The sequence below is a fragment of the Cinclus cinclus genome, chromosome 1 (assembly GCF_963662255.1).
Source record: "Cinclus cinclus chromosome 1, bCinCin1.1, whole genome shotgun sequence".
Classification (NCBI taxonomy): Eukaryota; Metazoa; Chordata; class Aves; order Passeriformes; family Cinclidae; genus Cinclus; species Cinclus cinclus.
In genome coordinates, this window is record NC_085046.1 from 22,015,889 (window position 1) to 22,034,539 (window position 18,651).

At 40.5% G+C, this 18,651-nt stretch overlaps 1 protein-coding gene across 3 annotated transcripts; it reads left to right on the plus strand.

The window, feature by feature from the left end:
- Positions 1 to 743: 743 nt before the first annotated feature.
- Positions 744 to 9,309, plus strand: CLDN12 (claudin 12). 3 transcript variants are annotated; one of them, XM_062507782.1, is made up of 4 exons: positions 3,880 to 3,935; positions 5,076 to 5,374; positions 8,641 to 8,717; positions 9,254 to 9,309. In XM_062507782.1, exons 1-4 carry the CDS (start codon positions 3,883 to 3,885, stop codon positions 9,287 to 9,289), a joined length of 465 nt encoding a protein of 154 aa, XP_062363766.1. In that variant the 5' UTR covers positions 3,880 to 3,882; the 3' UTR covers positions 9,290 to 9,309. The 3 variants fall into 3 exon arrangements, with proteins under 3 accessions (XP_062363757.1, XP_062363766.1, XP_062363746.1); XM_062507773.1 differs by lacking the exons at positions 3,880 to 3,935; positions 9,254 to 9,309 and adding exons at positions 744 to 793; positions 3,013 to 3,080 and having other exon boundaries at positions 5,076 to 9,177; XM_062507762.1 differs by lacking the exon at positions 9,254 to 9,309 and having other exon boundaries at positions 5,076 to 9,177.
- Positions 9,310 to 18,651: the final 9,342 nt, after the last annotated feature.

An 18,651-nucleotide genomic window follows, 5' to 3' on the forward strand; every position in this document is an offset into this window, starting at 1 on the left:
ACTGTGATTTTTTCTCTAATTTTACTGTGTTTGGAGCTAATATGCTTCCACTAAAGTCAAGAATAGGCTGTCAATAATTTTTGATACTCCGTTTTACAGGATTGCAGAATCACTTAGGTTAAGAAAGACCTGTGAAATTGAGTCTGACCAATGATTCAACACTGCCTTGTCAAATGGACCACGGCATTCAGTGCCACATCCAGTTTTCTTAAGCACCTCTGCCTTCCACGTCCCTGGGCAGCCCATTACCCTTTCTGTGGAGAAATTCCTCATAATGTCCAGTTTGAATCTGCCCTGAGATTGAGGCCATGTCCTCTCATCGTGTCGCTGGTTGCCTGCGAGAAGAGACTGAGCCCCACTTGGCTACAACCTCTTTTCAGAGGGTCGTAGAGCGATAACATCACCTCTGAACCTCCTTTGCTGCAGGATATTTCGTAGCTGAAAGTAGCATTTTGTTTTTTTCAGACTTCGTGAACACCGGTCTTAACCTCACTCATAAAGGGGGAATGGGGGTGTGTTTGGGCACGGCTTGACCGGAGCTGTCCGCCGTGGTAACCTGCGGTCAGCCAGCTTATCGGAGGGACGCGTTCCAGAGCACCGGCGCTTGCGGCCAGGGCTGGCGGAGCTCTCCGCTCCCGCAGCGAGCGCAGAGCCCCCAGCGCCACTGCCGGGCCCGCACCGCGCCTGCGCCGCCGCTCCGCCCCACAAGGCCCCGCGCGGCCTCCCCTCCCCTCAGCGCGGCGGCTCCGCGGCCATGGCGGCGCCCACGGCGGCTGCTCTGCGCGGCGGCAAGGTGAGCGGGCACGGCCCCGGCACGGCGGGCCCGGGCTCTGCTGCTCCTCCCGGCTCCTCCGCGAGTCCGGGATCGCGGTGCGGCAGGCTCGGAGCGCAGTCGCGGGTGGGGGGCGACGGTGCTCCCCGGGGGACGCTCTGTGTTCTCCGTGCGTCAGCTGCTCTTTCCGATTCAATCGGTAAAATAATTACCCGTGCTCCAGGTTTTTCTTGGAAGTCCTGGTCTGTTAGCTAGGATCGTTAATTCTAATCCGGTACATCTGTATTTAATTTTAAAAGGAGTTTTGCAGAACGTGGAACGGCATGATTGATTCCCAGAATTTAAAAAAAAACAAGAGTGGTTGCAATGGTTCTGAACCAGTCCCTTGAAACTGGCGAGCTTTAGGCCTCCAGTTTCTGGTGGCCAGTTACGCAAAACTCGCTCATGCTGTTGTGGATAGTTAGTTAATTTATAAATTGCGTTGATAAATTATGCTGTGACTTCTCTCCTACAGGGCTTTACAAAACAGGGATGCTTCCCAGACCGTGGTCTTCTCAAGGCCATGCAAAGAATCAGAGCTGGTTTTACTCATTTCTGAATTATGTCTATAGTAAATGCATTTTTTATCATCTTAGTTTCATTTTTTAATCTTGTGGGCCTTTAATGATTTATCAGTTTTTAGCTAGGTTCAACCAGCATCTCTTGTTAAAGCAACGTGGATATTTAGAATAGGGGTTAAAATCCATCCCTATTAAGGGGTGTTATTAGGACCAGTAACTTCTGTGGATCAGATATAAGAGCCTTATGCAAGGCTCTTTCACATTCTTGGGATGGAAGAAGCTGAAGCCAAGAATCTAAGGCAAGGAAGGGTTTTAGCTGGCCAAAGTGTGCTTTCTACCCTTGGACAACTAGTTGAGAAGTGGCTAAGGTGCCTAGTTGTTCAGCACCACCAGGGATAGACAGTAAAATGAGATGGACTAAAGAGAGAAAGAGAAAACCAAAAGAAACTCCATGTCTGCAGAAATTAGTTGGGCATTGGGGAATGTTCCATAGGTGCTCTCTATCTGTTTATTACAACACAGGTTTTATCATTTAATGGGAGGGACTCCTGGGCTGGGCACAGCTCCCTTTTACAGGTTTGTTTGCCTGTACTAATTTTCTACTTAATTATGTTGTTGTGGTTGTTCATGGGTGTGAACCTCCAGAGGAAGGTTTGTGTTTATTTTGGTTTCAGCTGCAAAGTGCACAGAAAGTTTGACAATTTGTCAATAATGTTAGTAATCAAAAGCTGCTGCTCCAAGCTGCATGTCTGCATATGTCTCTTATATGCAATAGTATTCATATTAATGAGTGTCCACATCTGAAGCCCTCTTTCTCATTTAGTGAAAAAAATCAGGGTTCATGACTGTGTTGTAAAGTCTCTTTCTTACCAAGATGGTTTGACAGAAGAATTTCTTTGATGTTTTTGTAGGTGATGGAGCCTACTCATGTATGAATTTTATATTTCTGGGTTTGATGTGGGTAGTTTAGAATAAACTCTGCACGTTAACCCAGCAAACTCACCTTTAGGTTGTAACTTCTAACAGTTGTATGCTGACACACTTGGAGGTCTGCTGCTGTCCAGTAGTAAAGTGATTTACTGATTATGACTTGCAGATTTGATCTTGGAACTTAGATGTGGGTGTAGAAAATCCACAAGTGGATCTTTTCCTCTGGAAAAGCTGGACAGCCATTGAAAAGGCATTACCAGTGTTTCCTGTGTTTCTCCAATTTCCTTGAAACCTTTGGAAGCAGGAAGGAATAGAGACCCAAAAGATACATAAACAATTAAGAGCTTGTGCTTTGTTTTCTGACATTAAATAATCATTGCACCTTTCCTCACTGCTGTTTAAGTGCAGCCTTGGACCTAACATCTGCAGTAATCATTCTGTATGACTTCTTACAGATTTTTTGCTAAAAACATATAATTCAGGATGCAAACTCTGTGTCCTGGAACACCCATAAGAAAGGCAGTTTTTTGCACCCGTTTGAGATGACTAGACAGGAACAACCTCTGGAGAAAAAAAAATGGAAGAAAGAAAAAAAAAAAGAAGTAGTTTGTGTTTTGTTTTTTAAATAAGAGGAAATTGTAGAAGGTGATGGAGTCGGTATTTGTAATTCCCGAATTGCAGTGTAAATGCTGTTGCTGAAATTTCATGAAACAGATGTGATATTGACTCTTCGTTTGTTCTGTTCCTTAGATCCAGTAACACCTTTTTTCCTACTTGGAGAAGTTGCTAAGGTTTCTCTTGATTCGAGGACACTGCTGGTAAGTACACTGAAGCCATCTAATTAAGACAACACCTGTTTTGTTACTGTCTTCGTTGAGGATCTGAAGCTGTAATTACAGTCATAATGCCAGCAGTATTTGCAAGATGGAATAGGTCTCCCCTGATGGAAGGGGTGGTGGGTAACTTGCCTATTTGCAGTAGTATAATACTACAAATGAATTTTCAGAAGCAGCAGGTTCCTGAAAATGGCCAGTCATGTGTTTATTCCAGCTGGTTCACATACAGCTGTATCTTCGAGTATGCCCTGTTTGCATGGAAGTTTTATCCAGCTAAAGGCAAACTCTTTATGGAAGAGCAAAAGCATTGAGCTTGAGGAGAGGAAAATTTGATGGTTTATTAGATTTACCCCTGCAGTTAATTTGTTGTAATTCCATTTTCTTGTGAGTTGATTGTTTTGACCTTACCGAAGCTAGGGTTAAGCATCATATTAAATTAATCATGATGGGAATACTGCTCTGGTCCCCCTACCCAGGGGCTATCCTGTTAATGACCTGCCCATGCTCAGCTATCCTTAGCAGCAATATAATGCTGTCTTTTTGACAAATAAGGTAGTTCATAGCATAAACGTGGCTGTCATTTCTTTCCAGAGTGCTTCTGTAGAAGACTGTGATCAGCACTTATATAGTGCCCACATTCCAGTGCAATTCCTCAGGGTTAGATGGCATAATATAACTGCTTAATGGTTTCTTAGGAAACAAATAGAACTTCATTTGTCTATAAATCAATAGAATGTTGGCTAGCTGTATGGCTTGATAATGCATTTAGTGTGTTTCAGCATACATGGGAATTCTTTATCTGAAAACTGGAGCTCCCTGGTCATTGGATGTTTGCAGGTATGAAAGGAGAGTGAGGGATCAGATCCAGTTGCCTTTTTGTTTGTAACCATGTCCATAACCTTTCTGTGATACAGGTACTCTGTTACTTGCATATGCACTAAGCAGTACTTAGTACTTCTGGTACTTAAAGAATTGGTTTATGACTGGATATTTGACAGATATGCACAATGCAGTATAATAATTTGGAAGAAATTTCAGGAGGAGCTTATAACTTAGTGGCACTCAGTGGGAATTTGCAAAGTATCTGTTCATTTTTTTGGTACTATAATTCTTAGTGTCCAGCTTCAAGTACACTCTGGGGTAAATGCTCAGATAAATAGGTAATGTTGTGTATTAGGCTTCTTTAAAATATCTTGGGCATGCAGAGAAGGGATAACTTGAATTGTTTGTTTTTTAAAGACCCGTCACTGAGACTGTTTCTCAGCGCTTCTGCAGGACGAGGCTATAGTAGGTGTGCAGACAGTGGTTATATTGAAAAGGAGGCAGTATTAACATTTGCTCTGAGGTGGAAAGTGTGAAAGCTGAAAAGCCATCTGCTTTCTGTAATTGTTTGTGTGCTCGGACAGTTGATTCAGAAAGGCAGGAGTAGTGTGGAAGAACTGTTGGTTGCTATTGAAAAATTCATAGTAAGTTACTCAACAGAGCCTCCACCACTATCTCACAGCTCTTGTCAACAGCTTGGCCTATATAAAATGTGTATGACTGCCTACATATGCATTCCTTGCCAGTCTAATGATGTAGATCTTAAGCAATTCCCTTTAACTCATGCAGCAGTGTGGTAGGACTGAGCATGCAGCCTTGTATTGTATCTGGGCTAAAGAGGGAGCTGCCAGTCGAGGACAGGTGAACTTAAATCATGCTTAAATCGTGGCTGTGTAGACTCACACATTCAAATGTTCTTCTTTTTCATCTTGAACACAGCGACTTAGCAGTCTGTCAGCTGAGAAGTCATAACAGTCTGTGAATTATCGTGACGTTTCATGAAAGCATGAATGTGGTGGTGTTACCACTGTCTTAAAGAAGCTGCCACAGAGTTAGTGCCTACCAGCTATCATCTGAGTTTATTAACCTGGCGCAAATCATCTGTAGTTAGACCCGTGTCCATGGTTTTCATTTATATATTTCTTTTTAATGCAGGAAGAAACCTCAGTGGGCAAACATGGGCTGCCGGGATGTTCATGCGGCGACCGTACTGGCCTTCCTCAGCGGGACAGCCTCAGTAGCTGGGCTCCTTGCAGCAGTCCTGCTTCCAAACTGGAGGCAAATGAGACTGTACACATACAACAAGAATGAAAGGAATGTGACCGTTTACACTGGACTCTGGATTAAGTGTGCGCGCTTTGATGGGAGCAGAGACTGTGTGATCTATGACCCACAGTGGTACACGGCTGTCGATCAGCTGGATTTGCGTGTTCTTCAGTTTGCCCTTCCTCTGAGTATGTTTACTGCTGTCTCAGCTCTGTTCCTCTGCATGATTGGCATGTGTAACACAGCCTTTGTATCCAGCGTGCCCAACGTCAAACTGGCCAAGTGCCTGGTAAACAGTGCAGGCTGCCATCTCGTGGCTGGCCTCTTGTTCCTGCTTGCCTGTGCCATTTGTCTCACTCCGTCCATCTGGGTCATTTTTTATAACAATTACCTGAACAGAAAATACGAGCCCATCTTCAGCTTTGACATCTCTGTATTTATTGCCATTGCCAGTGCTGGCGGTCTGTTTTTCACTTCCATCCTGCTGTTCCTGTGGTACTGTGCATGCAAAAGCCTCCCTTCTCCTTTCTGGCAGCCCTTGTATTCCCATGCCCCCAGCATGCACAGCTATGCCTCTCAGCCCTACTCCACGCGTTCTCGCCTCTCTGCCGTAGAAATTGACATTCCTGTTGTGACACATTCATCTTAAGGAGACAAAGCCTTGGAAGCAAAGTTCTTGTGTTTGTTCAAGCCATGACAGTTGCAGGCTTGATTCTCTGTGCTGCCCTGCAGCACGCTGAGCGTAATTCTTTGTAAGGTCAAGTTTCTCAAGGCACAAAGCTGTGGAGGCCCAAGTTCAGCAAGTTGCTATTCTGGTCTGTTACTTCCTGACCACCTTTCCTCTTTTTTTATTTTCTTCTTTTTTTGACTCTGAGCTCACTACAGTCGAAGTTGCTGCTAATGCTGAAATAGTACACTAACAATTGTATGCATCCATCCTTTTGCTTGCTGATGTCAAAGCAGATTTGAACTTCTTTGATAAACTATTCCTAGATTCTGATCTCATTGTAAGACCCTTGCACCCATATATTGTCCAGCTGCAGGCAATGGAACTGGGTGTAGGGGATTCACTGAGTTTCTTATTCATCCAGACCCACATATTTTAATATGTGGTATCTGAAAGGGGTATTTGGCAGACTAATTCAGTTCTGTGCACTGTTCTTTATTTTTTTGCTGTAAACACAGATACCTGCTTAGGAACTTCTGTAACAGAATTAGTGCCAAATTACCCTTTATTGTCAAAATAGCTATCAGAAGGAATAAAATTGATTTAACTAAGAATGTTGTTCTGTGCTGTAATAGCATTTTGTGAATTACTGGAGGCTAGAAGTCTTTTGTGAATTTTATTTCTAGTATTTTTTTTACTAAGTTAGCAAATTCAATAGATCTATTTTGTGATTTTGTGAATGAATTCAAAGGCCTTCTTAAAAATGGATTTTCAAGTAGGATATAAAGCGTTCAGTTCTGGAGAGAAATGTCACTCACTGCAAAAAGGGTTAGGAAAATCATAAAGAATTCTGAAGACTATGAAAGATTCTTTTGAAACACTGTATACATGCTATAACAACATCTCTCTGAAAAGGGAGTTATAACCACGGGGAGAGATTTTTTAATCTAGATGTTTCTTAAAAGTGTATATACAAAGAATAATGAGCTTGTGTTTTTTTCAGTTGATCTTTATGGTTGACGGACTTCTCATGCTGTAGCTTATTTCCTTACTAATTAAGACAACCTTTACAGCCTTGTTCTTTAACACCTTTCAAATTCAGCTATTTTAAAATCCAGTTATTTTTCCTGCTGCCACCTCATAAACGCAGAAAGCTTCCTGTTCCTATTTTCCATAAAATGAGATTTTAAGTGATTTGTGATCTTCACCTTGTAGCTCTGCAAGGATGAGGAGGGACTGTAAATTCCCAACCTGGGATGTCTTTAAATCACTTTTTGCCTTCTAAAATGCAGACCAGCAAGTGAACCCTCAGGATCAAAGTTCTTCAATATGGGCTTTGACATTACTTGAAAATTTGATGACAGTGAGTTGAAGAGTGCTATAATTAAGGCAAGCATTTGATTCTCTCAGGTTTTGGTAAATTGAGATCTTGTGTTTAAAATGTCATTCCAGTAAGGAAAGTTGTTTTGATTGGTGGCATTCTGGAGCTTAGTGGATATTTGCATTTCATTAATGCCAGAATAAATTTGTTTTTCTAAAAAAAAAACCAAATCAAGGTCTTTAGTTCCTGTTCTGGAAATTCATCCAAGGTCCTGAAAACCATTTCACTTCCTCCTCTAGGTGTTAGAAATAGAAACAAGTACTGTACTGGGGAAGTCTTGTTCTGTTAAAACCTGTGAAATAACAGTATGTAAAGAAGGATTGTGTTCTAGCTGGTAGATCTCAGACTTCAGTGGATTGAGGGAGGAAGTTGATCTCTGTCATAATTCCCAGCATAGTCAGTAAAGTGACAGGCCTTTAAGACAGTTCTTGATTAAACAACAGTCTTAAGGAATTAACACTGTAGACAATAAAGAATACACACAGAGATATGCCTCAAAGGCCTAAACATAAGTTTAATACTCTCTTAGGTTTACAAGGTGTGGGAGTACAAAGGATCTTTTTTCATCAGACTTGCATGGCATTAAAACACGTGTAATGACATGCAAGCCAGATTTTTTTTTCTTCAAAACTGAACTTTGCTTTACTGTTAGTCTGGTTGTCCAACACTTGCTGGTTTATCTGCCCGTATCCTTTAATGCCTTGTAAGGTCAAAGCAAAGGGGCCACAAGTTTGTGATTTAACATAATTTTGCTTCCGCATCATTTCAGTGTCTTTTCTTCTTTGTGCCTTGCTTCAGCTATGAGTTGACCAGTAAATGTTCCAGTCAGTGTCTGATACGCTCTTTGAGCCTGAATTTGCAGAGCATTTTGATCATTTTTAAGAGCTGACAAGTATGTCTCTTAGTGACTCAAAAAGGAGTTGAATTTTCAGCATCTCCAGAACAAGAATGACAGCCTGGCAAACTGTTGCTTTCTACAAAAATATAAGTTTAGCCAGTGTTGTTTTCTGTGCACTTTAATAGCATATTTCTCTGACAGCTCTTCTGTATTCTGACTTTGATTTTTATGCACAGAACTTTTAATTAATATTTGCTACTGGCTGAACTGATAACTCGTTGCTTTGAAAATTGTGTCTTTCCAAAAGTCAGAGATGAATGAGTTATGAAAAGTGGGGCTCCAGAAGATAATGGATTCCAGCGTAGGTTTCAGTTAGCAAAAAGACTGTTGTATCGTGTTCAATCACCGAAGCATGGCTGGTTTTCTTTCAGCAATGCTGTTCATATGTTTCTGCTGGATTCTAAGTGAAATTACCTGGAAGTGCTGTGCTGTATTTCCTTTGTTACAGAAAGAGATGGCCAACCTGTGACACTTGAGCCGAGTGCCACTCCAACATTTTTTTGCTAAGGTTGCCATCGTGCCCAGCACCAGGGCTGGGGAGTGACAGGCCTCTCTGGACTGGGAGAGATCACATGTGCCCTGCAGGTATGTCTGCCAGGGAACAGCCTCTGGGGAGCAGTTAGCACCCCTGCCTCTGACCAGCTGCACCTTCCTGGGCACTGCTGTGTGCAGGACAAGCACTTGGGGTCTGGAACAGAAAGATTTTAATTTGTGGCTTGTGCAGTAAAGGTTTGGTGCTCTGGGATTACAGGAACCTGTATTTTTTCAAGTAGTTCCTGTCCAACGTCTTTGAATTGTGTTAGGTGTTGGTTCTTTTTATGTGAAACAGAAAATATGTATTTTTAATAAAAGAATCTCATACAGATGCAGTTTATTTTGATTAATTTTGTTGAAAATAGTAGCTATTACCATATGAAAGACTTTACCTTTTGATATTGATCACCAGATTATTTCAGATGCCTTAACAGGTTTAAAATGTGTATACTGCAATTTAGCTGCCTAATTTTATAAGACTCCTGCTTTGAGCAAAACAATAATTTTTAAATGCATCACAAAACCCCAAACCAACCCTTCTCAAAAGGGGGGTAAGCCAAATTCCTGCCTTCCCATCTGCTGTGCAGGATGTGCTGTCAGCTGGAGAATGTGCTGCCTTCTGACCTGTGAAAATCATTGGGGCATCCCAGGGACTTGTGGCAGTCCAAAAGGATGGTAGGTTTTCTTGATGCTTCACCTCTTTTGTGTGCTGCTCCTGGCTGCTACTGCAGTTCAGCAGTGTTAGTGTGACTCAGTACTGAGCCTTTCCCTATTGTTAAGAGGCAAAATACAAAAACCCCTTTGAGTGTTAAAAATGCTGATACCACAGTTCAAGTTCACAAAACCTGAATTATTTTGCAGAATAGAGTGAGACTTGATGGTAATTTCTCAGGATTTCTAGTCTTCTCAACTGGCGTTCTAGGGGTTTTTATCTGTTTTGGGAAATAGTTGTATGAGAACCGTTCTTGCAGAGTACAACTCATTTGAGGGGATGGAAAAATGATTTTGTAATCTCTGCTTCAGTGGGTTCATTTTCTTCTTTGCTGTCGCTTTCAGACAGACCTCCTCTCTCTATGAGCTGGTATAAACCTAGAGGCTGGTTGGGTGTTTGCATAGATACTGGGATGCAGAGAACTCCGTTTCTCCCAAAATGTGGGAGTGACTCATTCTTTTCATATTGAAATTTCTAAAAAATTACCCCACCTATTTGTGTTCATTGGAAACAAATATCTTGGCAGTTTTCCCCCTTGTTTTATTTCATAGGACTTGAGTTCACATGTGTGGCTCATCAGGTGTGCAGTGTTACTTATCCCTTCATGTGTCTACTCAGCAGTAGTGCACCTCAGAAGCAGCATAAGGTTTCCTGTAAGTTTTTTGTTCCACTGCTGCATCATTATTCATCAAGAGGGACATACATAGGCCTCATTGGAGGATAAGAAGTTTTTACTGTTTTTGAAACAGCTTTTTGTCTGTGTTCCAAAGAGTCACTTTGGTTACTCAGGTGTTAGGCTGGGCAATATGGGGGCCTTGTCTTCTGGGTATGGCAGCTGCAAGGAGATGTAAAGGCTGAGAACAGGGCAGTAGAAATTGTGGTGAGCTGTAGGGTACGAGTTACTTACTGTTTTGAGGAGAGAGACCAGACAGCTGGGCTTCCAAGAGCAGGGTTGTTGTCCTAGTTTCTCTTATAACAAAGAGAAAAGTAATGAAAGCTCTAATAATAAGCTTTACTCGACTTCCAAGTCTCTCAGAGGAATATAAGCAAACAGCATGGAAGTGCTGCCCAGGCACTATGTGTCCTTGGGGACCACAGGCATTGACCCAAGTGCTCAGTACCACTTCCTAGCTATATGCCCTGCCTGCTGTGTAGCCATCACTGCCAAGGCTGACATTTCAGCATCAAAGCTTGGTGTTCTCCAGTGCCTCTGTGGTCTTATCACCCTGTATTACAGCCCTTCCACCAGTCAGAGGGTGATATTGATACTGCACTAGTTTTCTTGTCGAAGCCACAATATATTTATAAGCAAATGTGTAAGATGATTTACAAATTCACATTGGAGTTTAAATAAATACTAGCAGTTATGTCAAAAATAAGTTCTCCTAAAACAGGTCCTGGATCTATCTTACATTACTGCAGACCCTTTGTGACCTACTATTCAAGAGACTTCAGCATGTGATTTTTTTGATGGGCTTAAGCAGATGTAAATATAGTCTGCTGCTATGAGATGAAATCCTGTCTTACTACTCCTTTTGCTATTTATCTTTTCTGCTTATTTAGTTTTCAGCCCCCCAGGTGGCTCATCTGGTCTGCCTCCTGGTCACAAGCTCTACTGCCAACACAAAGGAGGCAGTGTGAGTATGTGACTGGAAGAAGGGCAAGATGGCAGTCTTAGGAATCTAGATTCTTCATGAAGCCTTACTTTGATAACTTTTTCTCACTTAGTGAGCAATTTGCATAAGAAAGATTCTGTTATTTTGGAATTTTTTTAAGGTGGTTTGTGTTTACCTGTTGTATAAATTGTTGAAAAATGCTGCATTTGGAGAAAAAACAGAACATTTATTATCAAGGGGAAAAAAAACATGTTTCAAAACGTTTCGAAGTTTATTCTTTTGTTCCTTTAATTTCATCCTAATTCACTCAGAAAGACACTATGGCAAGAAAAAAAGGTAATGAAGCACAAAAAGGAGTTGACTTCAATGTGAAGATCACACTGCTTTAGACTATGCATGTGTGCAGATACTGATAATGATGTTAGTAAGGAAAAGAGCTAATTTTTTAGTAGATTAATAGTGCCAAATAGTAAGGTATTTACATTAGTTTATAGGTTAGATGCGAATAGATTAGTGTTATCTCTAGAGAGTCAGCACCATGGATTGCTATGATTTAATTGTTTTGAATCTTTAATTAAATAAGCAACAATAAATTGCTCAGGTTCTTTCTACTGTTTTGCTATGGTGTTGTGTAGACAGGTTGAGTTTCCTGGCAAAAATGTCATTTTGGGCAGCAGCTGACAAGGAATTGCATTCTCACAAAACGGGCTTAGTGGAGGGCATGTTTTCTACAGTACAGCTTCAGGTAAGTGACATTGCACGAATTTAGCTTCCTTCTGTTGCTGCCTATTTTGTTTGATTCAGTTATACATCTCCCAGTGAAAGCCTTGAGAATATAAGCCCAGTCATCAAAAAAACATATTCACCTTTCTGCTCTTTGTCAGGCTTGTGGTGGGGGCACTTTCAGATCTAACTTGTTACCTGCAATACTGACCAAATGCTGCTGACCTACAGCTGCAGAGGTGAGGACATTTCCCTTGCAAATACTTGGGAGAGTCAGCTGAACAACTGGGAAAGAGCTGGCTCTGCAAGCTTGGTGGGACACTGGCAGCCCCAACACGAGGTTTCTGGTACTGTGGCTAAGCTGAGATGCTTGTGAGGCTTACAGCAGTTCTTGTGTCAGCTGTTACAGAGCTCATCATTCATTAAGCTGCTGCAGTCCCAGTTAGTTTGCATGTGCACTTTCAAATGCTGTGTGGCTGCACCTTACTTAGCCAAGGAATTATGAGAACCCTGAGAACCACTAATCTTGGCGGTTGATGCCTGCATGCCTCGCTTGAGAAGTCCTCTGGGAGCTGTAATTCTTTCAGGCTCTCAGCACTAATCTACTTAGAGCTGCTATAGAAGATCTTGAACACTTGGCAGAACAGAATTTGCTCAGAGTGAATTTCACTACTTGCGGTAAGATTCAAACACATCACAAACATGTATTGGTTTGAAACTCACTTAAAAGAGTTCAAAAAGGTCTTACTAGACATATAACATGAAAGCAACATGATTTGATGAAATATGCCTCAGATTCTTGTGTGTGCATGCAAAAGTACTAAAACTCTGCAGCTTTTGACTCTTCAGTCGGCCAAGTAGATTACCATTTCCAGAGAAGAAATGTTGCCTTTGACAGTTTCTGTCCCTAGAAAATTGTCCCTTTCTTCTAAGAGTTTTTCTGTACATCATAAGTTTGTTTCATGGATGGCTTCATTCCCTAAAGAATTTCAGGGTCCTTCTGCTTTCCTAGCATGGGCAAGTCATGCTAGGTCCAGAAGTCCACAACAGCCCTCCAGGAGCCATTTCTTACATGACAGTATCTCAGATGACATTATTTTTGTAGGACCCCAGAGATGGCATAAGGGGATGCAGAAGCTCCTGTATGGTCTGTCAAGCATAATGTAAGACTAGATTTGCTTGAATATTATTGTAAATTGGTAAACTAAAATTTGCCGTGTTTCCTGGGTTGGTTCTGTAAAATATTTCTCTTACAGATATTTTTGTAAGTTTTTGCATTTCATCTTGATATTAGCCTCTACTGAAATACTTTAACACATTTTCTTGGCTTTATTTCTGGCTCTGGTGTCACATCTTTCTAACAGGAAATGACACAAGTTTTTAATGGCAGAGAGCTATCAATATGTTTTTCTGAGCTCTTAAAGTTTCCTTTATGCCTTTAAATTATTATTATATTCCCTGAAAATATTGTCTATGTCCAACCACTCTGCCTGTTGTGTTTCTTATCACTTGTCCAAAGTGCACAACTCTGACTGAACATAAGAAGGGAGAATGTAGAAGGCAGGATTTCCTTTTCCATTGGCACAGGCATGGAGGAAAATATCAGAAATTTGGACATGTGGTTTAAATTGGAAATCTCCACTCAGTATATGATCCACCTATAAACAAGTCTGTTACCCACTGCCTAAAAATAAATCTGTAAATCAAAATAAGAATTTGATCACAGTTGTGCTGAAAATGTCTGAGATGTAAAGGCAGACTATTTGTAAACTCCCAGATTCCCAACATCACAGTTCAGTAGCACCAGCAAGATTTGGACAGGATGCTGTGTTCATGGGAACATTATTAAAGCTACAACTTTCTAACACAGTAATTATCTGCTTTGGTTAATACAGGTGAGTGTATATTGTGAAACTAAGCAGGGTAATCAACAGTATCTTCTCTGTATCATAATTTCTTCGAAGGAGTAAGATATAAGTACTTGCTACAGCCAAGATTCCAGATAAGGTATTTTGGGGATGTGTACTGGAATGATACAGTCACATCTTTAAATAAAGCTGGGAATTTTATATCGCATATAACAGAAGATTCCTTTTCTGTCATGGTGTAGAAAATACTGCATGAAATTCCTGGACAGTAATTAGATACAAATACTATTTCTTAACTGGTCTAAATTAAAGTGATGTACAGACAAAGATAGACCAAAGCTACAGAAGGATATTTTGGTATTACGGTTCTTGAATTGCTTAGGTTGAAGCAAATTATATTAACACTTCGTATTGAAAATAATCAGAGCAGAGATATATGAGATCTCAGTACTAGTTTTTGCATAGCTATATGGCATTCTGAACCAAATCCAAGTCTGCAGCAGAGGAAAGAAAAGTTGAAGTGCTGACAAGCCTGGAAATACACCGTATTAAGGAAAAGATCCAATGTCCAACTGAAACAGTCTGTTAACTCATGTGATATAGATTGTGAAATGCCAAGTGAAAATTTGGTCCCCTAACAGTTTAGAAAATGGACTAAATAAGAGCAGCTGTGTGGGTAAATAATTATCCCACACTTTGGCATTAAAACGTTAGCTGATTTTTACCAGTTTTTGACAACAGAAGTCTTTCTCATGTTAGATAAGTCCTGGGAAATAACAGCCAAAGAATATTACCTGTCAGTTTGTTAAACCAATACCTTAAATCAAGTGGAGTTAGTAATTTCTGGAATGCAACAGAACCCTTCTTTTGTTAGGCTGTTCTTTTGTGACTCTCCTGTTTACCTTTCCCCAAGTGACTGTAGCACTACGTCTCTCTTGCCCAGCTATGACTGTGGCAAGACTTAATACAGAAAAGCCAATGATAAATAGAAAACATGCAATTAAGTATCATTACATTAATTCATTCTGGGAAAAGGAGCAGAATTTTGGAAACAGATTTCTCAAGACAGCAAGAGCAATTTAAAACAGCATAATCTGCATGGCATTATATCCATGTTCCCAGGAAAAGCCCGTGCCCAGTTAAACCTAAAGACAGACCCACAGGAAATCACGAGCTGCCTCTCTTTATTTCACAGCTGGATGCATGCTGTTCTGCAAGGTTTTCAGTTACAGAGCTGCTGTGGCAAGAGCTTCGGTATCTAAGTTTAGTGTGAGACATATGGATGAAAGTCAAGCTGTCCTTTAGTTGTACTTGTGGTGTAGCTGGGTCTTTGGGGTGTCCCTGTGTGGACACTCAGTGCCCCAAGCTCATTAGCTCCCTGGGTGCTCCAGGAATTCCTCAGCTAGTCCCTGCACAGAAGAGACATGCAGCTGAGCAACGGCAAAGTGACTGACTTGGCTCCTCCTCACCTCCACAATAAAAGGGTCTGAGTAACTATTGCAAGAGATTTTCAGGTGAGGAATTCAGTCAGTCCTGAGGGTTCCTCCCAGGTAGCTCCAGCTGGTTCCAAGAAAAAATTCTACACCTAAATTTGTCCCATAACCTTTTGTATAAAGAATCTAGCCCTCTCAGACCCTCCTGGTGGTTCCTGCTGCAGAGCTGATGGGATTGCATGCAGGTAGGATGCACGCAACTTTTAGAAACTGTTCTTGTATATATAGACATTGGTCACACAGGGCAGTCCTTTTGCATATAGTTAATACAGCAAGATGTTTTATTTTAAAATACTCTAAACAATGGATAATGCACATGCTGAAGTAGTCACACAGGATCAGGAGCCAGCTGGCATGTGAGAATTGGGCAGAGAAGCAGTTAAGGGAGCTCCCCTGAGCCAGTGACTCCTGTCACTACCCAGCCTGCAAACAACTGGCCTGTTTGGGAGATCTGAGCAATACCCTATGCCAAGGCCCCAGACACTATTTTTCTTGAACACTGTGTCCATTCTTTATGCAACACTGCTCAGCCAGAAACCAAATCAGCTCTGCCATTGAAGAAATACTGTTTTTAGCATTTTGTCTAAATATGTCCAATACTTTTCAAAATAAATTAGGTAGCCCTGCTAGGAGTGATCGGTTTGGTACATGATATATTAGAAAATTCATTACTCTCTCTTTTTGAAAATATTGTTAACTAAATGTCAACAGCTGCTAGATTTGACTGGCAGTGTATTTTAATTTGAAATACAAGTTTGAAGCACTTGGCTTGTCATTTTGGTCATACTAGCATTACAATAATTCTAACAATAGACTATAATTCAATCTGACTGAAATTCAGTACTACTAGCCATTCTGCAGTCTGCATTCTGCAGAACAGTGCAGATAAAGCTATTTTTAACTATTCCTTAAAAAAACCAACCAACCAAAAATTTTGGTCAGAAAAACATGTAGGTCATAAAGCAAGAATTTTCACTGCATGCCTTTTTTGACGAGACTAGTACTTTTATCTATCAGTATAACCATAAGATAATTGAGTAATTATGCAGATCCTCTTCTGAAAAGTATGTTTGTTCCCTAAACATTGCCCGTGGTCACCTGAGTATTGTACAATGAAAATCAAGGAAAATCAGCTGCTACCACCAACCTTAGCTGCAGTCAAATGTCTTTTACCAGGACCCATGCTCAAAAGCACAACACAGAAAAAAACCAGCGACATTCTAATCACTTCTGTGACTTATCAGCTTAATTATTTACACATATTGCAATCAGGCAAGCTGGGTGAACTCTGCCACGGATGAAGTCATACTGCCATTAAGGGAATCAACTGAACACACACAGGCTGTCTGTGATAACCCATATATCTCACCTTTGAGATTGTTAGCACTGGTGATAATGGAAAATAAACAAGCTAAAAAAAGAAGACAAGATTCTGTCAGCCCAATCTTTTCTTTGTTCAGATACCCAGTGAATGGCTCATTCAGCTGCTCTATCACAGCAGTGGAGCTGGAGCAGAGATGAGGAAAAGGGGCCAGAGGTGATGCTGAATATGCATTAGTAGAAACACTGTTCAAAGCCCCAGGCAAAATCTACAGAGCTGAATAAAAAAAATCCTTATCATTTGAAATATTATAAAATAATCCAAATCTGGTTTAAGTTCTGAGATTTTATTTTTGTTTGCAATCAATAGATATGACTTATTCCAAAGTCAGTTTCTTGGTAGATCATTTTTCTTGTCATCTACATTTCATTTCCTGGGAATTTATGTCTGCTGAGAGAGTGGCTATCTAACCAAGAAAAAATGTGTTTTGTTACTGTAGGAATAGTCATTGTGAGAGAATTACCACAACTGTTCATAAATTATATTAATTTTTTTCCCCCAAAGGAATAACAAAACTGTATCTGAGAATATGGATGTATCCATACTTCTGAAGAGCTCTTAGCAAATTCTATTTTCCCCTCCTCTCTCACTTGGCTCCAGCTAAATACTTCCTCTAACATAACTGTGTTAGAAGCAACTCAATGAAAAATCACTGGGAAGTTTGGAATTTGAGCTGTTTTATGAGAAGTCACTCTTCACTGAATATATAAAACCATCCAAAACTAAGTTATAAAACAGAATTATCTAAAGGATTTCCCCTTTGCCTCAAACACAATTCAGTACAATCAGGTAGAATATAGCATAAGCTTTGGAGAAAAAGAAAATTAATAAGAACAGCTTCATAAAGTCATTTCAAGGGCACTTTTGACTCAGTATCTCACCAAAAATGGCAGTCAACAACAGATGCCTACGGAAGAATGTCAGAAGAGAGCAATCACATAATGCATCTTCCTCAGCAATTGCACACAGCTTCAAGCAGTGCGGTTCAGGGATTTTCTGAACCAGAGGCATCTGGGTATTTAATAACTGTTAACAGACATATTCATGGAAAAAAAATCCAAACTTCTGGCCCAATCTAAACTTTTAATGTCCTTAATATCCAGAGTTTCACAATTTAAGGTGCATTATTTTCTTCTAAGAACTTTTTTCTCAGTCTTCTACATGATAATTGTGTTCAATGCCCTCTAGGTCTTCTCTTGGAAAAAAGGCCTTCTGTTTTCATTTTTTCTGTGCCTTTCATGACTTGATACATCTCTGCGATATGCCTCCCTAGCTATAGCCTATTATTACATGTAAACAGCTCTTTATCTTTGGCAGTCTTTGTCTGTCACCTGTGTCTCTCTGCTATCCCAAGAGCCCATACCAAGTGACTTTAAGAAACAAGGAAAAAAAGTTTTTGCAGAGCATAAAGATTTATAGACTTGAACACATGGTAAAACCTGGTCTTCAGATGTCCCTGCTCATTGCAGAGTGGAATTAGATGACTTTTAAAGGCTCCTTCTAACCCAAAACAATCAAGCATTCTGCCAGCTGAAGCACACTGAAATCATAATAATATTGTCCTAAATTTAACTTCAGGTATAAAAACCATCTTTGTCGCTATATGGCCTGTATACCCATACTTTGGTTTTATTTTTCAAATATCCCTGAAGACCAAGAAACAGGGATGCTAGTGCTGCTGGCAAAAATCTTAAGATAACATAGGCAAAATTAAATGTAAACAACTTTGTAATGCACAGGTTGAAACTTAAGGTAAGGGCACCTTACTTGGGTTTGATCTCTTCAATTTTATACATTGGCCTAAGCCACCAGAGATACTAGCAGTTATCCTAATTCCCTCTGAATTTTTCCTGGAGCTACTCATCTCTTACCAGGTAGGATTTTAGGGAGATTAATCTCTGCAGTAAGGTGAATCAGGTGTCTAAAATTAGATAGGATGGCAAGGTCAAACACTGTGAAAAACATTCCTCTTATTTCTTGTTAAGGCTCAAGTGTATTTACAAAAGCCTCTCAAACACCCCAGATCTGCTGTCCCTATGTCCACAAACTAATTGCAATACTTTTTATAGCAACAATGGCTTTATTACACAAGAGTAATAAAAATTCTCCAAATAGACGAGAAGGAGTGTTTGAGAAGGGAGGTCACAAGCAGCTGGAGTCACTACTGACTGAAAAAATGCCATACTTGGAAA